This window comes from Balaenoptera musculus, chromosome 16 (genome assembly GCF_009873245.2).
Source record: "Balaenoptera musculus isolate JJ_BM4_2016_0621 chromosome 16, mBalMus1.pri.v3, whole genome shotgun sequence".
NCBI classification, from domain to species: Eukaryota; Metazoa; Chordata; class Mammalia; order Artiodactyla; family Balaenopteridae; genus Balaenoptera; species Balaenoptera musculus.
The window spans coordinates 29,782,935-29,809,160 of NC_045800.1; the positions used below are offsets into that span (position 1 = coordinate 29,782,935).

Sequence of the window (26,226 nt, forward strand, 5' to 3'; positions counted from 1 at the left end):
AACTCAACAGTAATATGACAACCTGTTTAAAAATGACCAAAAGGGATTTGAATAGGCATTTCTCCAAAGAAGACATACAAATGGCCACTAAGTACATGAATAGATGTTCCACATCATTAGTCACTAGGAATGTGCAAATCAAAACCACAGTGAGATACCACTTTACATCCACTAGGATGGCTACAATCAAACAGACATACAAAAGCAAATGTTGGAGAGGACGTGGAGAAATTGGAACCCTCATACACTGCTGGTGGGCATATAATATGGTACAACTACTTTGGAAAACAGACTGGCAATTACTTGAAAGGTTAAACATAGAGTTACCATATGACTTAGAAATTCCATTTCTAGGTATATACCCAAGAGAAATGAAAACATATGTCCACACAAAAACTTGTAAACTTATTTATTGTGGCATCATTCATAATAGCCAAAAAGTAGAAACAACCCAAATGTCCATCAACCAATGAATGGATAAATAAAATTCAATAAATCCATACAATGGAATATTACTTGAAAATAAAGAGAACTGAAGTACCAACACTTGTTGTCAGAGATGAACCTTGAAATCATCATGCTAACTGAAAGAAGCCAGTCACAAAAGCCCACACAGTGTGTGGTTTCCTTTATATGAAATGTCCAGAATAGGCAAATCTATAGAGACAAAAAGTAGATTGGGTTGCCTAGACTGGTGCAGGTTTCAGGGAAATGGAGAGTGACTGCTCATGGGAATGGGGTTTCTTTTTGAAATTAAATATTCTAAAATTAGATTATGTTGATAGTTGCACAAATTTGTAAATATAATAAAAACTATAGAACTGTACAGTTAATGAGGGGATTATATGGTATTAAATTTTATCTCTGAAAAGCAGTTAAGAGTCCAATAAAAGAATTATAAGATAAAATCAAGGAAATCTCCCATACACAGAGTGTTGGACAGAGACAAAAAATTTGGGATGAAATCTTACTGGTATAAAAGATCAGTTCAGGATCCCCAACAGCTGTCTCACAGGATATCCAGATCCAGAAACAAGGAAGAAAATTATGGTTACAGAAAAGATTGAAAACCTTATCAACCTTTACAATGGAAAATTAAGGGGACAGTTGACAGAAAATAGGCGGTAAAAATGGAGAGAAGAAATATGACCCACACGGCTGATATCCTCTTATAATATGTATGGAGTTGGAAAATATTGTTTAAGCCATTGAAATAATAAATTGAGATGTGGAGAAGAGGAGGCCCAGTAAACCACGCACATGGAGTTAACCCTTGGTTAGAATGAATTATGGCAGCATTTCCTTAAATGTGTTCTGGAAAATATCAATTCTGCAGGATAAGAACATTATGTGGAGGGGGAAAAAAGTAAAAGGTTCCATAGTCAAGTAAGTTTGAGAAATACTGGGATATACAAATGTACTGAAACACTTTCCAGCATCTTTATTACATTAGCTTACATTCTGAATCTCCAAGAAGGGGATTTAGCACGCAGAATTTAAAAAATTTATTTGACCGTAGTCTTATTTTCCGAGACTATCTTGAGGGACTAGTGTTCCACTAACATGTTTGGACATCACTGACTTGGAATATGAGCCCTGCTTCAGGTGAGATATGGCCATAGAGCAAACAATAGCAAAAGAATTACAATTTGGAGAACTCAGGACTTGGACCATTTCAATAGCCCCATTACTGGTCTATTTGCTTCCATTCTTGTCCTCTCCAGTCTGTTCACCACTCAGCTGCCAGAAAATCTTTTACAAACATAATTCACATGATGTCAGTCATTTGCTAAAGACTCTTTAATGACTTTTCATTGCTCTTAGAATAAAATTTAATCTCCTTACCACATCCAACAAGGCTCTGCAATGAGCAGTCTGGCTGCTGCCCAGCTCTTCATTATCTTCTCCAGATTTCCCTTTCCTTACTTCACTCAGGCCTCACTGGCTTGATATGTGCTAAGTTTCTCTCTCTCTTTTTTTTTTTTTTTTTTGGTGGGGGGCGGGGGTTGCACAACACATGCTTTTCTTTCTACCCAGAGTGTCCTCTCAGCTTGCTGCATGGCTGGTTTCTCCTCACCCATCAGAGTTCTTTCTTGAATAGCCTAGCTAAGTGATTCTCTATCAGCGCACTCTGTTAGTTCTCTTTATGGCATTTATCACAAGTTATAACTGCATATTTACTGTTTATTTTTTGCTTATAGATCATAAACTCCATGAGAGCAGGAAGTTGTCTGTTGTATTTACTAATATATATTCAGTGCTGGCAAAAAGCCTAGCACACGGTGGGTGCTCCAATTTGTTGAATGAAGAATGGAAGTTATACTAATATTTTAGAGAGTTGCTAGTGGCATATTCTAACCTGAACCTAGGTTAGAACAGAAAGCTAGACAGGACCTTTAACTCCCATGGTGGCCCAGAGAGCTATGGAAAGCATTCCAATTTGGGCAAAGAGGATAAAAGCAGGAGAATTAGGAAGGAAGTAATGGTCTTTTCCATCACAGCAGACCACATTTTGTATGCTGTGTGCTCAATGATCTACAAAACAGAAACAGAAAAATTGCCTTTTTATATCCAGAATGTCTATCTTTAGTTCTGTCTAATTACCAAAACTTCTACTAAGTGCCTAATGCTGATTTATAGACTCCACTGGTACTCAAAGCATAGACGGCAGTGAAAGTGGTATGGGTGGGTAAGGATGGAAAGTTCACTATGTTCCTATACACAGGCTCTCATTATGACTTTTGTGGGCCCTGGGCATTCTTGACCTCATGGGTCCCTTCCTCCATAAAGACATATTAAATCAACAGCCTTCTGTGTTCTACTGTAGTAAGTCAATATAGCAGGATTGGGGGCAAGGGTGGAAATAGCAGGAATGTGAAGAGCATACACTTTAGAACTAGATGAGACCCAGATCAGCTTCTAGCTAGGTCACCTTGAATTATTTAACCTCTCTAAAACCTCGGTCTCCTCATTGGTAAAATGAGGCTACTGAAATTATCTATTTCTTAGGCTTGTTGTGAAGTTAAATGAGATAATGAATTGAAAGTGCTTAGTGTAGTTCCTGGCACAGTCCACACCTAAAGAGATGTCAGCTACAATTGTTAAGGACAAGTGAATTTCAAATTGAAAAGGCAGGGTTTTTTTCTGACTTTTTGCCTATGACTCAATGTAGCCTTCTAAGCAGTTCAGAGAACTGAATGAGATTGAGAACTAGAAAGATTAGCTACAGTAACATTGCATTATAATGAGGGTGATCACAGCTCCTGCCTACAAACCTACTTACACCACATTCTTGTTTGAAGTGGGAAATTGCACAGCCGGGAACAATTTGGTGCACAGAGGAATCATCACAGTGTTTTTCCTAATAATTGTTATGTTTTATTTCACCTGTGAAAGAGTATATGAGTTAAACTACAGGAGGCGAGAACAATTTATTCCTCTTAGTTTATAAGAAGAGAGTTTCCTTCTCCGCCTGTAGAGAGAGGCAGGGCCTCCCAGCAGCTGTTCAGTGCTAATTAACAAGGAAGCACTGGCTACTGTAAAGGTCTGCTCCCTAGCTGAGGATTATGCTAATGACTGCTTACTTCTAAACTTGCTTTTTTTTCTTTTTATTTATTTTTTCCTGGACAGGACTTCTTTCTTGATTGGAGAGACAGCCTAATTCCTGACCCAAGCCCAAGGATATCAGTTATGGCTATTATGATGAAGGATGTTTCTCTCTTCTTCTGTTGTCAGAGAAGTCAGATGGGGGTTAGAAAGAACATTGGAGAAGGAGACTGGTGTCCTGGGACATAGATTTAGGTTTGACACATACGGTCTTGGGAAATATCTTCCTCACTTTCTTTTTTTCCACTCCTTTCCTCCCTTCCCCATTCTACTTTCCCTAAGAACCCTACTTTTCCTCCAAGAATGACCTACTCTAACAGGTGCTGCTAAGATCACAATCTGTAAAAGGTGTGGCCCATGGTCCTCCCTCAGTGGAAGTACCTGGAGAGCTTCTTTAAAATGCAGCATGAGATATAGTACAGAGAGGTCCCAAGTCCCCTTTATCCAGTTTCTCCCAACAGTGACATCTTGTGACACTATAGGACAATATCACCACTAGGACATTGGCATTGATACAGTGGAGATACAGACCATTTCTGTCACCACAGGGATATCTCATGTCACTCTTTCATCCTTCTCATTCTCGCTCTTTACTTAAAACTCCGGCCAACCACTAATCTGTTCTCTATTTCTATAATTTTGTCATTTCAAAAATGTTACATAAATGGAATAATATAATACGCAACCTTTTAGGGTTCGATTGTCCACTCAGCATAATGCCCTGGAGATTCAACCAAGTTGCTGCATGTGTCTATAGTTTGCTCCTTTTCATTACTGGTAGTGTTCCATGGTGTGGGTAGACTACATTTTGTTTAACCATTCTCTCACTGAAGGACATCTGGTCCTGTTGCTGTTTATTATGAATAAAGCTGCTATAAATATCTCTGTAAAACAAAATGCAGCATGATTCTTAGGCTCCAGCCCAGACCTACCCAACCAGAATGTGTGGGGATGGGACATAGACATCGGCATTTGAACAGGGACTTCAGGGATTCTTTGCACCCCAAAGTATGAGAACTACTGCCCTATAATATAGACAGAGCAGGTCTTATTATCTTATTTTACAGATTAAGGAATGGAGGTACACAAATGCTAAATTATTTACCAATCTCACATCTATTGAGTGCCAGCAGTGTGCCTGGCAGTACCCTTGTTTCTTCATGTATGTTATCCTGTTCATCTTCACAATGCCTTTGGGAAGTAGGCTCTCTCCATTTGAAAACATTCAGGGAGGTTAAACAACTTACCCAGGGTCACATGGCTAATATGTTGTGGAGCCAGGTCTTAAATCAAGTATCTATCTGACTCCTAGGCCCATGCTCTTTCTACACTGTGGTGCTGTTTTCCTGAATTTTCATCTTTGAGTGAAGCCACATGGTCTAGCATACTGGAAAAAATATATAATACTCTTCACCTTAGTTCCATAGTTTTCACTCTCATAGACTCAGCTTCATACTGGGACTTGACCTTTTGGAAAGTCTGCTTTTCTGTGTGAAATTCTTCACGATATCTTGATGCATTTTTCCTCCTTCCCACCTGGCTCCACAGCCAGGACAAATCATATCAGGTCAGTTACAGCCTTCTTTGCCTGAATCCGGCAGCATTTTAGACTGTCGAGACATGTCTGTCATAATATTCCCCTAACCAGCACCTTCCAGCTCCAGCCATAGCCTTCCAGATCTGTTTCAACATCTTCTTTCACCATCCCTCATCCCCCTGCTATTTGTCTTCATTCTAATCAAGCAAACCTATTTTGTCCTTTCTGTATTATTGTCTCACATCTGCCTCCATTTTATTCCAGACATTGTTCTATAGCCTCCCTCCTCCCAAGTCCCCATTAGCAGCATGAAATAGCCTTCATCTTGGGGGCCAGTTCCAGGTAATAGTGCTTGGCACCCTATCTTGAGAAGGATTCTTAGGCCAATTCTGAGATTAGGGAAAGAGTATTGAGATCTATTACCAAGGTCTACCATGGGTTCAGAAAAAGGGAGCACATATCATAAATTTGCCATCTCTGCATGGTTAAAGCAAGGGATTTAAAGTCAGAAATGGATTTGATTCTTAGCACTGCAACTTATTAGTTGGGTGATCTTGAGCACAGTTTCTTCATCTATAAAATGAAAGTAATAATACCTACCTTGTAAGATTGTACATTATGTAAACTGCTTACCAAGTGCCTGTCAATCAGTAAGTGGTAGCTAACTTATTTTTTCCTTTCTTCATTAAGATCCTTCTTAAATTAAGCCTCATGGATGTAACTTTTATTGGCAAGAGAGATTCTATGGAGAGTCTCACCCCTCTCAAGTCCCTGTATGTTAAAAACTCTATAAATCTATCAAATTAAGGGAATTATAAGCTAGAAGAGAAGCCTAAATAGAGAGCTGCACTAGCTATTAAAGTCAATGAACATATAGCCATGCTATTTATCAGCCTACTGCAAGTGTAATAGTATATATAAATAGGGGTGGGGAGAGAAAAAGGAAGAGAGAGAGGGAGGGAGAGGGGAAGGGAGGCTTGAAGGGAGGAATGGAAGGAGAAAGAGAAACGGAGAGAGTAAAAAGAGAGAGAGAGAGGGTGGGGAAGAAAGAGATCAATATTTTATTTCTTCTAGAGCTTAATATATAGTTAACCTAGTATAGCTTAATATATAATTAGCCATGGAAATGTAAGTGACTTTGGACCAAACAGAAGATGCCTGGTTTGCTGTAACTCAAAATGAATGATTTCCTCACAAGTTTTTCCTAGCTTTTGTGTAGAATGGCTGTCACATCTTATTCATGTTAGTTACATAACCAAAGATCCTCCTTGTGGACAAGGAAAAGGATCAGGCTGCCACACTCTTACTGAAGTTTGTAGTCATTTGGACATGCAGTTCCCCATGAAGGTTTTATCCTCTTCCCTGGGAGCAAAATTCAGAAACCAGTTTTCAGGGTTGCACTCTGTGGTCCAGAAGCAGAAATCAAACCCCAAAGACCACGAATAAAGATGTGCCTTATTATAAGAGAGAGCTGTGATATGCACTGGGAGAGAAGGCTCCACAACATTTCAGATACGTCATATGTGCAGGTGGATAACAAAGGAAAGAAATTCTCCCAGATTTGGGGTCCCTTGGGGGAGGAAAGGAACTCACAATGAAAGGGAATATTTTGTTCTTTTCCGTAGCAGCATATTTGCTCCAGTGGGAAAGATTCCCCAGTACTGAAAGGTCTGCCTGGCACTGGCCAATTTCCTTAGGTACAGGTCCTTGCCCCTTCCCTCTCTTATCCTTTTTTGAATGACTGGGTGTCAGCATGAGGACAGACATCTTCTGTTCTCTGAAATAATCATCCAAGATTTCTGTCTTCATAATTCAGGTATGGAGACATCCAACCTTGGAAAACCAAGATCTTTCCTTTCTGTCATTATTCACATCCTGGGTCATCTTTTACTTGTTCATTCATAGACCTAAATCTAGGGATTAGAATGGAGGTGGATGGTTGAAAACGCTTGGATAATACTGGACCCTAAACAGAATTTCACTTTCCCAATGGTATTTCACTCCTGACAGCCCTAGTCTGTGTGCATGTTATTCCACCTCTAATATTACTGTTGCTGAGCATTCTGCAGCTGTGTGGAAGTTATTCATTTATGTGGTTTGGGCCAGTTTCTGAGAAACAGGCAAAACTAAGGAGCAGAAGAATCCATCAATGTTAGATTTGAACAAAGAAAATTATAATCTTTTTGGACTTGTTCTCCTCCGCAGTGCCAATATAGATATAAAAACAGAGTATGGGGGCTTCCCTGGTGGTGCAGTGGTTGAGAATCTGCCTGCCAATGCAGGGGACACGGGTTCGAGCCCTGGTCTGGGAAGATCCCACGTGCCGTGTAGCAACTGGGCCCGTGAGCCACAACTACTGAGCCTGAGCGTCTGGAGCCTGTGCTCCACAAGAGAGGCCGCAATAATGAGAGGCCCGCGCACCGCGATGAAGAGTGCTCCCCACTTGCTGCAACTAGAGAAAGCCCTCGCACAGAAACGAAGACCCAACGCAGCCATAAATAAATAAATAAATAAATAATTTTAAAAAAACAAAACAAAACAGAGTATGGAAATGATATAGATACACGGTAGATACAGAGAGCCCTAGTGTTCAGAGAGGGAACATGGGGCTGGGGAGAATTCACCAAATTCACTGGCTATAATATCTATTCCATGGAGTTTTGTCTAATCAGTTTCCTTTATGTGTTATTTCTGTCATTTGTTTTTGTTTTTCTAGTTTTTTTTTTTTCCAATCATTCAAAGACTTCTGAAAACAGAACATTTGCTCCATTTTAGATGAGTTTTATACACTTCTCAAAAAAACAAAGGTATGTTTAGTCATCCTGGTAGTATTTGGAAATGCATATTTTGTTTGACATTATTCCTGAATTAGATTCTTCCTCGTCAGAATAAGTGTAGAAATGCTTCCATATGTTTGAAGTTGTTCTCATCATTTTGCCAAGAGGGAAAAAGGAAGAATGTAGTTTACAACAGTTTTCATATGAACATATATTTAATAATTTTTTCCCATAAAGTTAGCTAAAACAACTTTTCTACTGCTTAAATATGCTACTAAAGTTAAGATAATAATATCATTGGTCTAAACATATTAAATAGTGATTGACAAATTTTTTAAAATATTAAAATGAAATGAAAGTATATTTTACTATTTTGATTTCTTTTACAAAATAAGGCTTTAGGTAAGGATCTGACTTTACTGTTTTCCCAAATAGCTACAAATCACATAGCACTATTAAAAACATGCTTCAGTTTTTCACATACTAAATTCTTTTCCATGTAATAAATTCTTATATATAAATTTTTGTAAACAATCTCTTCTGTTCCAGAGATATCCTTACTAATTCCTGATCTCTTTACTAAGATCTCCTCACTAATGCCTAGGAATGTTTTAATAATTGCAGGTTTTATGGTATATTTTAATATATGGTAGATCAAATAAATGTCTTTTCAGTATTACAGTTTTTTTCAGACCATTCTTGGCTTCTTCCAGATGAATGTTAGAATGATTTTGCAAAGTTTCAAAAATAGAATGATTTTGCAAAGTTTCAAAAATAGAATGATTTTGCAAAGTTTCAAAAATATCTGATGGGATTTTTTTAATTACAATTTCATTAAACCCATAAATTAGGTTAGGAAGAATAATTGATTTTCCTATCCACGATCATGGTAGGTCTTTTCGTATATTCAATTTAAAAATATTTCTCTGTAAACTATATAATATTCTATATATGGGTCCAGTATATTTCATATTTAATTATAGATATTATAGATTTTCTTTGCGGGTGGGGGAGGGGTGTGGGGAGAAAACATTAGCATTACTTTAAATGTTCCTAACTCTAGTTTTCCCATTCTTTTTATAATGTAACTTTTGATAATGGAAGGTTATTTAAAGACTTATCAACCTGTAGCAGAACAAACTATTCAATGCATATGAGGATCTCCAGATTATAATATCATACATAACAAGTTTCCAGCTTCTAAGACGCCAAATTAGATGTGTTCTTAATTGCCTGTCCAGAGCCTTTTAGCCAGGCGGGGCATTGATGATTATTTTTTCCTCCTAATTTTCTTGTGAATGTGTAACTGTTATCATCAATGACTATTTACTTCAAGTTCTTTGAGGCATTTTCAGAAGGATTGGAGTACATTCACCAACACCAGCATTAAAGTCTATTCCTGGATTGCCCATCTTAGGCAATGGCATTACCACAGTTAAAACTTTGGGGTTCTCTCTTACACTGCTTCCTCACTTAAACTCACCTGCCGAGTCCTCTTGAGTGCTCCAACAGTGTTTTTTTCAACTGTGTCTTTTTTCATTCCCACATTTCAAAGCCTCCCATCACTCTGCGGTCATCTCCCTCCAGCTTGTCCACACCACACTACCTTTCACCTTTACCATAGCCAGAGTGATCTTCCTAAAACTCAAGTCTGATCCTGACACACCCTCACTTGCTTAAGCACAGGATAAATCCAACATGCAGGAGGAGCTAGCTGTATTTTACAATATTGTGTTGGGTGCTAATCATACAAAGATAAATAAGACCTCGACTTGTACCGAGATGTTAAGGAATAAAGGTCAGATGTGTTAGCATCACAGGCTAGCAACTAGTTATCTGACCAGGCTGACTTCCTACCACTCCCTTACCTGTCCCCTGATATCCAGATATCCTGGACTCCTGAGAAAACACTCACCTTGACTCTATCGTGCTTTGCTCAAGCTGCTCTATGCCTGGCTTGCTCTTCATGGCAAAATCCTACCCTTCTTTCAATGCCAGATTCAACCTCTTGTGAGATGTGAAGCTTTACTCAATGCTTATCCCTCTTCTAACACCACAGAAGGTAGAGCTAGCTACTCCCTTGACTACTCTCCCACAGCAGTTAGTTTGTACCGGTAATGCAACACAAAGAGACTAATTTGTCTCAGTGTCTGTCTTCTTGGCTTTACTGTGATTGTCTTATAGCAGAGGCCCTGAGTCAGTCACCTTTCGACACCTGCTCCAGCACCTAGTCTTACAAATAATACTGAAATGCTCAAGTCTGTGAGAGGAAGCCACAAGCAAAGAAGGTGCTGAGGCCTTTTATTCTTTTTCTAAAAAATAGGGTAGTGTTTTCTCAAGGCAAAAATTCAACTTATTTTTTGCATCTTAATAATTCTTGGTCTCAGTGAAAACAGCTTGAAGGCAACATAGGGTTTGGAATCAGAAAACCTGAGTTTAGTCTGCACTACTCTATGAATCTGAACAAGTCACATAACCTCTATGAGACTTACCAACCTCCACTATAAATTAGAAATATCTGCCTACCAGGGCTGTTTTGAGAGTTATGTGAAATTATATACATAAGAAGCTGAAAAAAAATTTTAATGAGAAAGCACTCTAAATGTCAGTGTAATTTTTATTATGGTTATTTTTATATGTAAATGGAGGCAGTTTTACTTTTCAGAGATTTTAGAAATAATTTTGGAGGAGTAAACCCATGTAAATATATTTTAATATATATATATTTTTTAATGACACTTGTATCTAAGTTTGCCTAGGTTTTCTAATTTTTAAAATATCCTGGGGAGGGGGTACAAAATTTCATTTCCCCCTCTTAATTTTTGGGTTATCCTACTTCTAAGATTACCATCAGGTTTCCACAGCTTAGAGTGCTTATGTGGCAGGTATAGTATTTTGGATCCTAATCTGTTTTCCTTCTCCCTGGACTTTTCCATTTTTCTCCTGTCTATTCAAGCAGATAACTGGTTGTGTGCTTATTGACTCAGGGGTGGCACATGACAGGATGGAGAAGAGAATGCACAGCTTTTCCAGCTTTTGAATTTTAAAGGAAGAATCCTGGGCATAGGGCTAGAAATGGTGAGGAGAGTGGAGCTACCCTCCCAGAGTCAAGAGATTTTTCTGGGCTGGAGAAAGGAGAGGAGAAGAGAAAGAGAAGTCCGTGCACTCCAAAAGCAGAGGGTTCCTATGTCCTGCTTCCTAAGAAGTACTGCTAGGAGGGGTGGCATGATCCCATAAAAATGAGCTGGTTAGGGTGTCTGGAAGTACTACTTCTCTAGCCAGTAGGGAAGTTAGTAACCTGTATAATGTGATTAATAATATCCACCTCACCAAGCAAAGCAATTTTGAGAATTATTTGAAGGAAATACATGTGAATACCTGGTACTAAATAGGTATTCAGTAAATGTTATATTCCCTCCAATCCCCATTTATGTTTTGGTCCTGCTCAGCAAACCACTTTCATTCCTCAGTCAACCCTATGCTCCATTTCCCACGTTCTTGCTCCTGGACTGCTGAGTGGTACTAGACAAAAAGAGGCAAAACCATACAGGCAAGAGCCAAGCTGCCTCCCCCTCCTGTTCTTTCCCCTTCCCCTCTCCCTCCCCCTTCTCCTTCCCCTCCTCATTGTCTCCCTACTCTCCGTCCTCTTCATCTTCTTTTATGAACATCACTCTGCTACTAAACAGTAGTCCTGGTATCCCTTCTCCTTCTCTCACCCAGTCCCGCAGAGACTCACTCCTCTTCCACCATCAGGGCAAAACAGAGCCTCTGTCTGGGCAGCGCAAGCACGCCCTTTGCCCATGTGTCCTCCTGGCAAGGTTAGGCTGGAGTAGGGCAGGGGTAGGGCATTCTTGACAAAATACCGTCCTTCTCCCTTCTCAGTGGACAAATTCTTTGTTTATGAAGTACTGATGGAAGATCATTTCTGTCTGAGGAGAAGTTCCCTTCCAGGGTCTCAGGAAAGAGAATTGAAAGTAAGATCTGAAAGAACTGAGATGTTCCTTTTGATTTCCTGTGTCTGAGTGGTAACTCTCTCAAATTGTAACACGAGCCATGACAGCACATGGCCTCAGAACATGTGGATGGCTAAAAGGAGGCAGGTAGATAATTGAGTTATTCACAGACTTGCAGTTTATGATACCCTATGGAATCTGTGTGGCCTTGGATGATTTCTCCTGTCACTATGTTGCTGGTGGAACCCCAAGGGGCACAGGAGGGTGGCAAATTGCTAGCAAGACTTTGCTGAGTGCTTTGCAGGGAAACAAGTCTGGTTTCCGTTTTGAGCTGAGCATCCTGGTCGAGACACTCAGTCCTCTATTTAGCTGCTCCAGAAATGGTTAAATTTCTCTATGTGGTGCTCAGGTTTCTACACTTAGACAGGTGTGGCAGCCCATCACTAGGGCATATTTGTTAGTGCTTCATACTTATATAAATAAATTGGGTTTTCCCATGCTCTCTATAGAAGGAGAGGCCTGAGGTTTTTCAAAGGCATATGTTGTGTTGTCATCCTTGGAAAATGTTATCGTTTGTCTCCTAGTAGATCTCAGAATCCTTAGAGAATAGGAAATGTGACAGATAAGTTTTGATCACAGGGAAGGCGATGTGGGAGCCATCAGGCATGGGATTGGAAAGACAGACGTAGGTATAATGCTGTCTTGGGGTCTTGATTTCCAGATGATAAAGGATGTGTGGAGAGCTGAAAGTGTGATTACTTTCACCTTCTGTACCTTTTAACTTCCAATACCTATGGATAGACCATGGCTGTGGGCCCTCTCAGAAAGCATAGTTGCCCAAGGATTGGCCTGATCTCTGTCTCAGCTTATTTTATTTTAACCCTGGGGATATGGTTTACTTTAAGTTGCAATATCTTTGTTCTTTCTGTTTCCTACAGATTCATGAAGGTGGCAGGAAACACAGTGGATGCAGTTACCTGGCAACAGTAGGTATTCACCATTTTTGCTCTTACTTATTATCAGATGCTGTGAAATGAAAGATAAGTAGTTGTCATGAAGTTATAACTGATATTTAATATCGGTCTTTCGTGCTCCAAGAAAAAAGTTAAAACTAACTCCAAAATTAGTTGTTGGCAATCAATAACTTTAATCATAATGAAAAATATTTTATTCTGCATTTATACTCTTAGTTTCTATAAACAACAAGTTCCAAATATTTCCAGAAATTCTTATCCTCCTTCAGTTTGTCATTGTGAGTCATGGATTGAGTGGGTCTGAGGAGCTTGTCATTCCCTTGCTTAAAACCCCTCAGTGCCTTCCCTTTGCATGTAGACCACAAGCCAGACTCTCTACTCTGGCCTATAAGGCTCTTTGTGTTTGGCGTCCGCTCTCGTCTGATGCCCCCCTGCCCTTACTCATTCTGTCCCAACACACTGGTGAGGACTTTCAGTTTGTAGAGGGTTCACATGCATGTCTGCCTCAAGAACTTTGTATGTGTCATTCCCTCTGCCTGGAATGCTGTTATCTTCATATTTTGTGTAGCTTACTCCTTCTCATCTCTTAAGATTCAGCTTACATGTCACCTCCTTCAAGAGGCCTTCCCTGATGATCCTATCTAAAGTAGACCCCCTATTTAATTCTCTTTCTTAGCTCGTTTTTCCATAGCACTTACCATAACTTACAATTACTATTTTTTATACTTGTTTTTGTAATTTGTGTGTTTTCTCTTTTCCCAGAATAGCACTTATTCAGTTCAACAAGTGCTTATTTAGGCAACTGTTAATTGGGCATTTACTGGGGGGGAAAATAATGACAATGATAATAATAACAATGTGGCAGGAACCTTTATGTGTCTTACCATATCTGATCCTCAGAACAACCAAATGAGGTCAGGACTGTTTTTATCTATATTTTTCTACAACTTAGAGGAAGGTGTATAAAATCCAAAGATTACACAGAAAGTGGCAGATTTTGGACTTGAAGTTGGGTCTGTCTCACTCCATGGGCTTCTCTTAACTGTTACTGCTTTGGTAACAAGACAATGATCCTATACTGGAAATATTACATTCTACTGGTGGAATTCAAATCCTCTTCAGTGTCCTCACCAAAAGCTATCTGGATAATGTAGCATAAAGACAAAAGACCAGAGAATTTATAGTGTTTATAAAGAGAAGTAATGAGATCAGTGTACAAAAATTAGTGGGTAAGAATGTAAGCATTGCTCAATTATCATGGCTGACAGGGAGGGATCAGAGAAAGTGTTTTTCCCCTACTCAAGTACTCTCCATAGTACAAATGCAGTGAAGTGAGCACAGTATTTTTTTTTATAAAGGAGAAATACATTTTTGTAAATACAGTTTGTTTATTAGCTATTTAAAAAAATATTGGCCATCTCTCAAGATAAATATCATGTGTTTGTAACTACTCTAAAAATACGCCCACAGCAGGCATGGGGTTGTGTTTCTTTTGGCTGCAGGATCAGCACTCATTTGGGGACAACAAGTAGCACCTGGGCGCTAGCATTTATTCCTTACAGCCTTAATGTTCAGGCCAGACTTGGAATAGTCATGGAACAATTCCAAGAAATCTTGGCCAGGAGGACTCAGCGAAAATTAAAGCCAAATGCCATGTTTCTCTAACCCTGAGAAATGCTGAGGTGAAAATTTCTTAATAATGTAAAGGAAATCAAGAATCACTGTCAGGAAAAAAAAAGGAGACTAGAATTTGTCGGTATACATCTAGCCAAAAGAATCAATTCAATACTAGGATATTGAGCTTGGAACTTGAACAGCCAGAACTCTGAGTCTGAAGTCATAAATAAATAAATCTATATAGTTAGACTATTTTGATTTGGACTTTCATGCTCTTGGATTTTCAGGACCAAGATACACAACTTGATGATTGGTCCTGCCCACCAACCCATGCAGAAAACCCAGAAAGAGTTAGTGAGATGAAGTTCCAATTACAGGAATGGTGGAATAGATTGTATCAGATATCAGTGATAAATCTGGACAATAATTAAATACACACACACACACACACACAAGAGTGATCAAAAGGCAGCAAAAGCTAGAGGAAGTTATTCAATTCCTGAAAGAAGTGAATGGCACTGGTGAGATCTGTGGTTACTTAAGAATCCATACAGTATGAGGTGGCTTTAAACTCAAAAGAAATACATGGTCATATTGATTTGAGGTGTCAGAAAAAAAAAGTCAGAAGGTGGAAATCTCAGAAAGATGGAGCTATGGGGCAAAACACCAAATATGCATATAAACTTCCTTTCAAATCTTTGCCTGATTCCTGAACTGTGCATATTTAAGGGAGACTTCACGGAGCCTGGCAGAAAACAACAGCTGGAAGCCTGAAAAATTTGAACAGAAATTTCAGCTGCTGTCTGTCACATGAGGGACAGAGATTGGAATTTGAATCTCACAAATTGAGGGGCTTGATAAACACCTTGTGCTTTCCAGTGAAAACTAAAAGACATGCCTCAGGAGTAAAGTCTGTGTCCCAGGACTAAGGATTTGCCTTAAGTCTAATGTGTAACCACAACAGACTCACCCTAATGAAGTCTGAACTGCAGCTGCCACAAGAACAAGATGACCAGACGTTCATCCAACTGCCTGCTAGATCCCAAACCAACACTCTTCTGTCTCTACAACATATCAACCACACTTTCCAGTATACAATTTAAAAATTACTAGACATGCAAAGAAACAGAAAAATGTGGCCTATGGCCAAGAGAATGATCTATAACTTGAAACCCTGAGATGACCCAGATAATAGGATTAGCTGACAAGGATTTAAAAGAAGCTATTGCACATATATTCAAATAGTTAAGGGAAAATGTCCATATTGAGTGAATACATAGGGAAATATCAGCAGTGACATGGAAACTATATATATATATATATATATATATATATAGAACAGAACCAAATGAAATTATTAAAGAAAAAATAGAAAACTGAAATGATGGGAATTCCCTGGTGGTCCAGTGGTTAGGACTCCATGTTTCCAATGCAAGGGGCACAGGTTCGATCTCTGGTTGGGGAACTAAGATCCCACAAGCCATGTGGTGCAACCAAAATAAATAACTAAATAAATAACTGAAATGAAAGACTCACTGGATGGGCTTACTAAGAGATTGGAAAGTACAGAAGAAAGGGTTAGTGAACTTGCATACAGATCATTTGAAATTATACAATTAAAGAACAGAGAAAAAATATTGGGAAGAAAATTGTCAAAGTTTCAGCAACCTCATTGCCAATATTAAGTAACATCTGTGCAATTAGAATCCAGAGGACAAGAGATAGAGAATGAGGCAGAAAACTTTTTTTAAGAAACCAAAGCTGGGGACTTCCCTGGTGGTCCAATGGCTAAGGCTCTGCACTCCCAATGCAGGGGACCCAGGTTCGATTACTGGTTGGGGAACTAGATCCCGCATGCATGCCACAACAAAGAGTTTGCATGCTGCAACTAAGAGTCTGCATGCCGCAACTAAGATGTCCATATGCTGCAGCTAAGGAGACCACATGCCGCAACTAAAGATCCCGCATGCCACAACTAAGACCTGGCACAGCCAAAATTAATTAATTAATTAATTAATACATTAATAAATAAATATTTTTTTAAAAAAGAAACCAAAGCTGAACTTCTCTCAAATTTGGTGAAAAACATTAACTTATTGAACCAAGAAGCTAGGCAAGCCCTAAGAAGGATAAATACAAGGAAAATCATACCTGGACATAATATTTAAACTGTTGAGAACAAAAGGATGGAGAAAAATCTTCAAAGCATTCAGATACAAATGACACTTTACATAGAGAGCAAAGACACAATGATGGCTAACTTGACATCAGAAAAATGGAGAACAGAAGACAATGGAACTGCATCTTTAAAGTGCTAAAGAAGAAAAAGTCAACCAGAATTCTCTGTCTAGAAAAATATTCTTTAAAATGAAAGAGAAATAAAGGTGTTTTTGGTAAGTGAAAGCCGGCAGACCTGTGCTACAAGAAATACTAAAGGAAGTTCTTCAGACGAAGTAACATCAGAAGAAAGTTGGATCTCAGAAAGTAATGAAATGCTTGGAAAGTGTAAATTTATAGATAAATATATTTTTTTCTCTAATTTCTTTTAAAAAACCTGACTCTAATACAAAAATATAACATTGTATTATGGGGTTTATAACATATAGAGTTGTAAAAATATATGGCAATAATACCACAAAGGATGATGAAGGGAAGAGGCTGTAAATGGAGTTATACTGATCCAAGTTTTTTTAATGTGAAGTAATACAATATTTACTCTAAAAAGACTGTGAAATTGTATTCCTAGAATTAAGGTTGCGGATAGAACTAAGGTTGCTGACCTAAAGTAGGGAGGTTATCCTGGATTATCCAGATGGACCCAACGTAACCATTAGAGTGGAAGAGGGAGTCAGAAAAGAGGAGGCATGGGAAGATTTAACCACAGAAGAGGAAGTCAGAGTGATGTGATGTGAGAAGGATTTGACCCACTATTGTTGGATTTGAAGGTGGAAGAAGGGGGTCATGAGTGAAGGAATAAGGGCAGCCTCTAGAAGCTGGAAACTTCAAGGACATGGATTCCTCTCTAGCACTTCCAGAAGGAATACAGCCCTCCTAATACTTTGATTTTAACCCAGTGAGATCCATGTTAATTTCTAACATACAGAACTATAAGATAATAAATTTGAATTGTTTTAAGCCACTGTTTCTGATAATTTTTTAGAGCAGCAATAGAAAACTATAGAAACAATACATAATAACAGAGATTCGAAATACCCAAAGAAAACATACCCAAAGAAAAAACTAAAAGAACAAAAGGTGGAAAAATAGATAAATCTACTTTCCTAGTTGGAGATTTAAAAGTGTCTCTTTCAGTAATTAATAGGACAACTAGATTAAAAACAGAAAGGATATAGAAGATTTGAATAACACTATCAATCAGCTTGACCTAATTGACAGTTGTAGGCTGAGTGAACATACATTCTTTTCCAGTGCCCATGGAACATTCATCAAGATAGATCATATATGCTCAGCTATAAAACAAGTCTCAATAAATTTGAAATGATTGAAATCATACAGAATTTTTTAATTGAAATATAGTTGATTTGCAATATTGTGTTAGTTTCAGGTGTACAGCAAAGTGATTCAGTTATATATATATATATATTTTTTTTTTTTTTTTCAGATTATTTTCCATTACAGGTTACTACAAGATGTTGAATATAGTTCCCTGTGCTATACAGTAAATCTTTGTTGCTTATCTATTTTATATACAGTGGTGTATATCTGTTAATCCCATACTTCTAATTTATCCCTCCCCCTTTCCCCTTTGGTAACCATAAGTTTGTTTCCTATGTCTGTGAGACTGTTTCTGTTTTGTAAATAAATTCATTTGTATTATTTTTTAGATTCCACATATAAGTGATAGCATATAATATTTGTCTTTGTCTGGCTTACTTTACTCAGTATGATAATCTCTAGGTCCACCCATGTTGCTGCAAATGACAATATTTCATTCTTTTTATGGGTGAGTAATAGTCCATTGTGTATCTATATATATACCACATCTGCTTTATCATTCATCTGTTGATGGACATTTAGGTTGCTTCCATGTCTTGGCTATTGTAAATAGTTGCTGCTATGAACACTGGGGTGCATGTATCTTTTCAAATTAGAGTGTTCGTCTTTTCTGGATATATGCCCAGGAGTGGGATTGCTGGGTCATATGGTAGCTCTATTCTTAGTGTTTTAAGGAACTTCCATACTGTTTTCCATAGTGGTTGCACCAATTTACATTCCCACCAACAGTGTAGGAGGGTTCCCTTTTCTCCACACCCTCTCCAGCATTTATTGTTTATAGACTTTTTGATGATGGCCATTCTGACCGGTGTGAGGTAATACCTCATTGTAGTTTTAATTTGCATTTCTCTAATAATTAGCGATGTTGAGCATCTTTTCATGTGTCTGTTTTGATGACAAAGAAATTAAGTTAGATATCAGTAAGAAAAATATCTATAAAATACCTAAATATTTTGAAATTAAGTAACACACTTTGAAATAATCTATGGATCAAAGAAGAAATCATGAGGGAAAGTAAGACATATTTTGAAATGAGTATGATGATATATTTTATCAAAATTTGTGGAATTCAGCAAAAACAGAGCTTAGAGGGAAATCTATATTCTAATATGCTTATATTAGAAAAGAAGAAACATTGGTATCAATGACCTTAGTTTCTATCTTAAGAAACTAGAAAAAGAACAAACTAAACTCAAACCAAGTAAAATAAAGAAAATTACAAAGGTAAAAGCAGAAAGCAATAAAACATAGAATAGACAAGAAGTAAAGAAAATTTACAAAGCCGGAAGTATTTCTTTGAATAGGTGAACAAATTTGAAAACTTAGAGAGAGAGATTGAGAGATAGAGGGAGAGAGAGAAAGAGAGAATGGGGAAGAAAAAACAGAAATTGCCAGTATCAGGAATAAGAAAGAGATTCTCACTATAGATCACATAGATATTAAAAGTATAATAAGGGAACATTATGAACAACTTTATGCCAACAAATTTGACAATTGAAATGGACAAATTCCTTGAAAATATAACATCAAAATGACACATTAAAAATTCTTGATATCATTATAGTATATCTGGTTCATTTTGGAATATCTGGCAATTTCTTATATAAATAAAATATACCTATCCTATGACAGAGCAATTCCCTCACGAGGTATTTACCCAAAGGAAATAAAAACATGCCACACAAACACTTTTATAAGAATGTTCATAGCAGTTTTATTAATGATGGTAAAACTAGAAACAGCCCAGGTGTCCATCAGCAAGAGAATGGATTAAACAATTGTTGTATAGTCGTATAAAGGAATGATACTCAGCAAGATCAAAAAACAAAGTAATGATACACTTCACAACATAAATGAATCTCAAAATCGTTATGCTAAGTGGAAAAAAAGCCTTATATAAAACAGCATATTTGTGTTTTTCCAATTATATGAAGTTCTGGAATAGATTGTGAACATTAGAAAATTGCCTCTGTAGGTGTAGGGGGTAGAGACGTGGATCGAGAGCGAAAGGCACAAGAGGGAATTTTCTGGGGTAATTGTAATGTTCTACACTTTGATAAGGATTTGGGTTACACAGGATTATGTATGCTTTTGTCAAAATTCATCAAATGATACATTTAAGTTTTGTGCAGATCATTATATGTAAAATTTACTTAAGAAAAAGAACCATAACAGATATTAGAGAACTCTATTAAAGAACTCTAGTTAATAGTATGATTGATGAAGTGTTTAGGATGAAGTATACTAAAGTCTGCAACTTATTTGAAATGCCTCAAAACATAAAATGGATCAATGGATGGATAGAGGGATAGATAGATTGATAAATGTGTGATGAAGCAAATGTAGCAAAATGTTAATGGTAGAACCTAGGTGGTGGATATATTTTTTTCACTATACAATTCTTTCCATCTGCTTCTGTTTGAAATTTTTCATAATAAGATACAGGAAAAAAGCCTAAATTGTTACACCTAAATATATTATATAATATTAAATAATATATTGTTGTGAAAATAGTTATGAAAAATAAATAAGAAAATGCTTTTAAGTGAATCAAATAAAATATAAAATATACAATTCATACCTCAATAATATAAAAATGCACAGAAACTCAAAGAAAAGTCACTAATAGGTTAATCGTATTAACCTTTAGATGTAAGGAGTATAGGCATGTTTTTATGGGCATCTTTACTTTTCTATAGTTTCCAATTTTTCTGTAATAAGGATGTATTTATTGCATCCTTATTACATCCTTATTTTTGTTTATAATAGAAATCATCAATACCCAGCTCCACCCTTCCCAACTCCAATTCCCCCTCCCCAGAAGCAATCATCACAATATTAGCCACTTCTTATATTTGTTTCCATATTTCTAAATAACAATCTGATGGTATTTTAAATATTTTTCCAATTTAAATATTATCTATTAATTTCCTACTATGGAAGATAAGAATTTAGCTCTCATACCTCCCTAACTCATCACACACTGAAACATACTTACATTTACCCATCCTCCAATATTTTATATCTTAAGTATTGGTTAGATCAGAATTCAGTGCTCATATTTTTATTCCTATGTAAATATGACTCGCAGAAGAGAATGTGTGTGCAATGATTCCATTTTCTTTCTTCCACAGCTTTTTGTTTTCCCTGCAGTTAATAACTTTTTCATTTGCTTAATTCCTGATTAGTCTTTCCCTAAGTCATGCCTAAATTCTGTACCAGAGGAGTAGATCTCTCTCATTGTACAAACACTCCAGGTAGCCATCAGTTTCATCTTGTCCTTGGAGATGTTCTCCTGGAGCAGTCTCTCCTCTGGTCCCATCTGGACTAATTGATCTCCGTGCTTCCTGCACAGCTGTTGTCCCTGGGATCTCCCTTCGCCATCATCCTAGGGATTCCTTTTGGCTCTCTTATTTGTTGGATCCATGCCTTTTTATGAAGTTTACTCCCTCATTTTGGTGGAACATTTTTTTTCCAAGAATTTCCTGAGAAAAGATAAATGAGAGGTAAACTTGTTGAGACCTTGTATTAGAATTTGATTTATATTTTGGATGCATACAGATTTCCCTTGGATTTTGATGCTTTGGCTCCATTTTATTCTAGCTTTTCTTGTAACTATTGAGAAATCTGATCCTTTTAAATTTCCATTCCTTTTATTTGCCCTGTTTTTTCTCTGTTGGTACTTTTAAAATCTTCTTTTTGTCCTCAGTGATCCTTTGTGTGACTCTCTTTTTATTCTGTTTACTAGGTATGTGGTGGACCCTCTCAATCTGAAACTCATACCCTTCAGTTTAGGGAAATTTTTCTGAATTTTTTACTTTGATGATTTTCTTCTCCTTCTTTTGTGTGCTCTCTCTCTCTCTGGAACTTCCATTAGTCAGATATCAGAACTCCTCAAACAGTAGTCTAATTTTTATATATTTTTCTCTCCCTTGTTTTTTCTTCTGTTTTCTGCTAAATCTCCTTAATCATCTAAGTTTTCTGTTGAAATTTTCATTTCTGTTATCATATTTCTAATTTCCAAAAACTATTTTTCAAAGCTTCCTTTTTATGGCTTCTTTTCTTGTTTCTGGATGCAATATCATTTTTCTCTCTGAAGATATCAATTTTAGTTGTGTTTGTTTATTTTGTTTCTTTTCTTATTTTCTCTTCCCTCCCTCTTTCTCTCCCTCCTTTTTCCTTCCTCCCTCTTCCTTCCTCCCTTCCTTTCCTTTCCTTTCTTTCTTCTCCAATACTTTTCTTATGATTTCTTCATTAAACTTTTTCCCCTCTATGTTCTTCCCTCCTCCCCCCATTTCTTTCTTTCTTTCTTTTCTTTTGTCTTTCATATTAAAGATTTTCCTCAAATGTCAAATGATCCTTAGATCTCTATTCCTATTTAAGAGAGAGGCATGAAAAACTGATTGGATGTTTTTTTCCTCATGGACATTTCTTCTCAACTAGTTGAGGGTCTATGTAGGGTGATCTGCCTGGGTTATTACATTAGGGGATTCCTAACTGTCCATACTGTTGGTCTTTTCTTATGTGCAGTTTAGTTTTTCCCCAGAAGAATTCTCTCTTCTGCCAACTTGGAAGTATAAATCTGCTAGCATCCTCATATCTAAGAAAGGAGCTGGATATCTCATTGTTTAGTATGTAGCCTTCCACTTAATCCTGTTGTTTTCAGTGTGGTTGCCCCCACCTCAACTATGTTTGGTGGCCCTGACTCTAGCTCAACCTCCAATGCTCTGCTCTCTTGGAAATAGGACAGTTTCTCAACTGTGTAGGGTACTGGATCATATTTATAGATACCTACTGTATTAGAATTAAAACAGAAATTTTAAAAACGTTTATTTTAAAATAATAAATTCATTACATTTTACCACAAATAATGTATTTTTATAAAATAACTATATTTTCCAAAAAAAGGTTAGTGAGAAGAGTGGCATTATTTTATATTCTTGAAAATCTCTTTAATACCTAGCTTAATTGAAGATATGTGGATTCTTATATCTTCTATGTTTTGTGGCAACATATTGTTTTGGTTTAAAAATATGAAGACGATTTGCCCTCACGGAGATATGTAGCTTAAAAAGGGAGGAGTATTTAAATAGTCTTTTTCAGTTTATTGTGGCTATTCTTCTCAGATACTACACCAAAATTAAACAAGTGATAGCTTCCTAAAGGTTAGTTGCAATATGGACTATGAAGCCATACCTATGAACTTTTCATACTCTGATGCATTAAATTTTTTGGTTTTGCATTTTGAATGTATCTTTTACCCATGCATGATTTTAACATCATGCATTGATCATTTGGAAAATATTGTTTTATTGAGTTGTGAGTTATGCAGATCTTCCAAATGTTGATACATTTTATTATGAAACATCAAAAAAGCACATTTATTAATATCACCCCTGACCTAATCAGAAAAAGTCTTTAAGTTTTGGGAAGCTGACAACCTCATGGTGGCAGATACAAATATTCTAAAATTCTAATTTTCACTTAACAGTTCAAAATTTATAATCAGCAACAAGTTCTATCAGTTGTTATCCTTGAAGTGACAGGCTTATTTTGTTCATTTTTGAGAAAAATGTCTTCCAAATACCCAAGTCTGAATAACCATAATTTGTCTGTCGGTCATTCTTTCAAGTAAAAATTTTGCTCATGAAAAAAATGACCAATTCAGTTTGCAACTCAAACAATCATGTAAGTGTTTATTCTCGAGACAACCATCATCGTACTTTGCTGTGGAAGTGACGTCTTTTATGTATATTTCTCATTTAGTCATGTAGAATATTTTTAAAATGTGTACTCAGGGGTTAAAATTTAATAAAATTTATAATTTTTATTACTTTATCAAGGGAATTATTAAGTAAAACTGACATTTTTGTTTTATTGCAAGTATGTAACATGACCACCAGCACAGTTTGACGTTCCTGCCTTGATTTGTGTTAAGCTCTTTTGCCCACTGTTGCTTTGGTACCATCAGTCCAAATGTCAAATAGTTTTTCCAAAACAAACCATGAGAGTCAAATAAATTATTTAACACTTTATGTATTTCATCACCATTTGTATTTAGTGCCAAGCATTTGTGTTTAGTACCAATACACCAAGTGTATTTTACTGCTATTCACATAAAAGATCTTTATCAGTGGTTAGTTGGTGTTTATGTTGGATGGATACAAAAAAAAGCTATGTCTGTAGATTTATCAAGATATTAATATCCTGAGATATTAACTTTGTCTTCATGTTTGCAGCTAAATCTTTAACAAGTTAATGTATTTTTGGGAAATTGTCCTGGGGTGATTTCTTTTAGTAACTTTTACTGACTTGTCATCCAGCAGACATTCAGCAATGTCAACTGTAGAAGCCTCTATCATTCTTTTAGCTACCTTGTGTACCTTTCTAGCCAATGCAGTATGATAAGCTACTCTATAAGATGCTTTTCTAAATTTAAAATTATTTTGAAGACTTTTCTAGATTTTAAATTTAGAAAAGCCTTCAGAATAGTTTTAAAATGTTACTTGCAAAATAAGGCAACAAAATGTTCTTACTTTCATATAGGCATAAGAAAATCATTAGAATTTCAAAATAACTTATTGGATGATTTTAAGGTTATACAGATCATAGTAGGTATAATAAAAATAGCTTGTAAGAACACAGTAGAAGTATTGAGAACAAACTGAGTTTACCTTTGAAAACATACATATTTATACCCCAAAAAATCATACCTTAGAAAAGTCTAGAAAACAAGAATATACAAGCATACATTCCATTAGTTGTCAGAGCAATGACATTGTCACATGTTATATAGACACTGGGAAACCCAACTGTACACTTGTGAGAAAATGAGAGTGAAAATGGTAAATAATTGTCATAGTATTATTATGAAAATAGCTTTGATCTTATGGACTCCTGAAAGGGTCTTGGGTATCCCAGGAGTCCCTGGACCACACTCTAATAACCACTGATATAGAGTGAGGGTAGGGATCTGAGGGTCTAGTTGTTTCTCAGTTATCTTGTTTCAGCCCCCCTTTCTCCCCCATTCACAAAGGCACCTGGTGCTCCCAGCTCCTGAGACTTTCTGGGGTTCCACAGCAAGAAGCAAACTCCTTTTAGGTTTCCCTAAAAGGATTCATGGGTGTAGAATTCAGCCTCCTCTGGTCAGCTAAGGCAGTTATCACTCTTCTGTTTTCTAATATCAACATTTTTATTGTGGTGTTTTCCTATCCTATTCTCTTAGATCTTCTGGGTTAATGCCTTTTTTCTTTTTTCTTTTCTCTTTTTTTTTTTTTTTTTTTTGTCCCATTACCATTGTTTTAGTGGGGTTTGGGGAGCGAGCTTAGTCTTAGTATTAAAAATAAGCTTAGTATTAAAAATAAGACAAAATTTAAAAATTAATTTTAAAATATGAAATTAATGTTCATATTTATCAATTTAGGCAAACCCAGGTGTTCTCAATGCCTGGGCCTCACCAGAGACAAACAGAAAAAAAAACTATAGCTGTGTAGCCCAGACATCAGTATTTTAAAGAAGTTCATTATGTGATTCTGACATTTAGTGAGGATTGAGAACTACTGCCCTGGAGCCTTCTGACTGAGCATCAGTAGCCCCTCGGCACTTAAACTCCAGAAAGCACACTGAGCATACAGCTTCTAGACCACCACCAGCAGCAACAGCATCACCTGGGAGCTTGTGAGAAACGCACATTCTCAAGTCCCATTCCAGACCCACTGAATCAGGACCCAACAATCTGTGGTCTGACACTCCCTCCAGGTGATTCTGATGTGCTCTACACTTGAGAACCACAGCCATAGAAGATGACTGCCTTTTTTCTAAGAATACATTCATCTCTGAATTTTTTGGCATAAAACTTTTTTCAGTAGCTTCTCTTCTGAAATGTCAATGGGAGAAAAGATGTAAGAAAAATTGCCCTGGGGATTAGCTTGGCACAGTGGTTAAGAATCTGCCTGCCAATGCAGGGGACATGGGTCCGATCCCTGGCCAGGGAAGATCCCACATGCCGCGGAGCAACTAAGCCCGTGAGCCACAACTACTGAGCCTGCGTGACACAACTACTGAAGCCTGCACACCTAGAGCCCGTGCTCCGCAACAAGAGAAGCCACCACAATGAGAAGCCTGTGCACCGCAATGAAGAGTAGCTCCCACTCGCCACAACTAGAGAAAGTCCTTGCACAGCAGTGAAGACCCAATGCACACAAAAAATTAAAAAAAAAAAAAAGAGAGAATTCCTACCCCTTGTA

General features: G+C 37.1%; 1 protein-coding gene across 3 annotated transcripts in view; it reads left to right on the forward strand.

The window, feature by feature from the left end:
* The window catches only part of HPSE2 (heparanase 2 (inactive)), a 626,127-nt gene that overhangs the window by 377,432 nt on the left and 222,469 nt on the right, over nt 1-26,226 (forward strand). For all 3 annotated transcript variants that reach the window (XM_036829640.1, XM_036829641.1, XM_036829642.1), the window contains one exon: nt 12,812-12,859. In XM_036829640.1, coding sequence (XP_036685535.1) covers nt 12,812-12,859 — 48 coding nt within the window. The remainder of the gene's footprint in view (nt 1-12,811; nt 12,860-26,226) is intronic.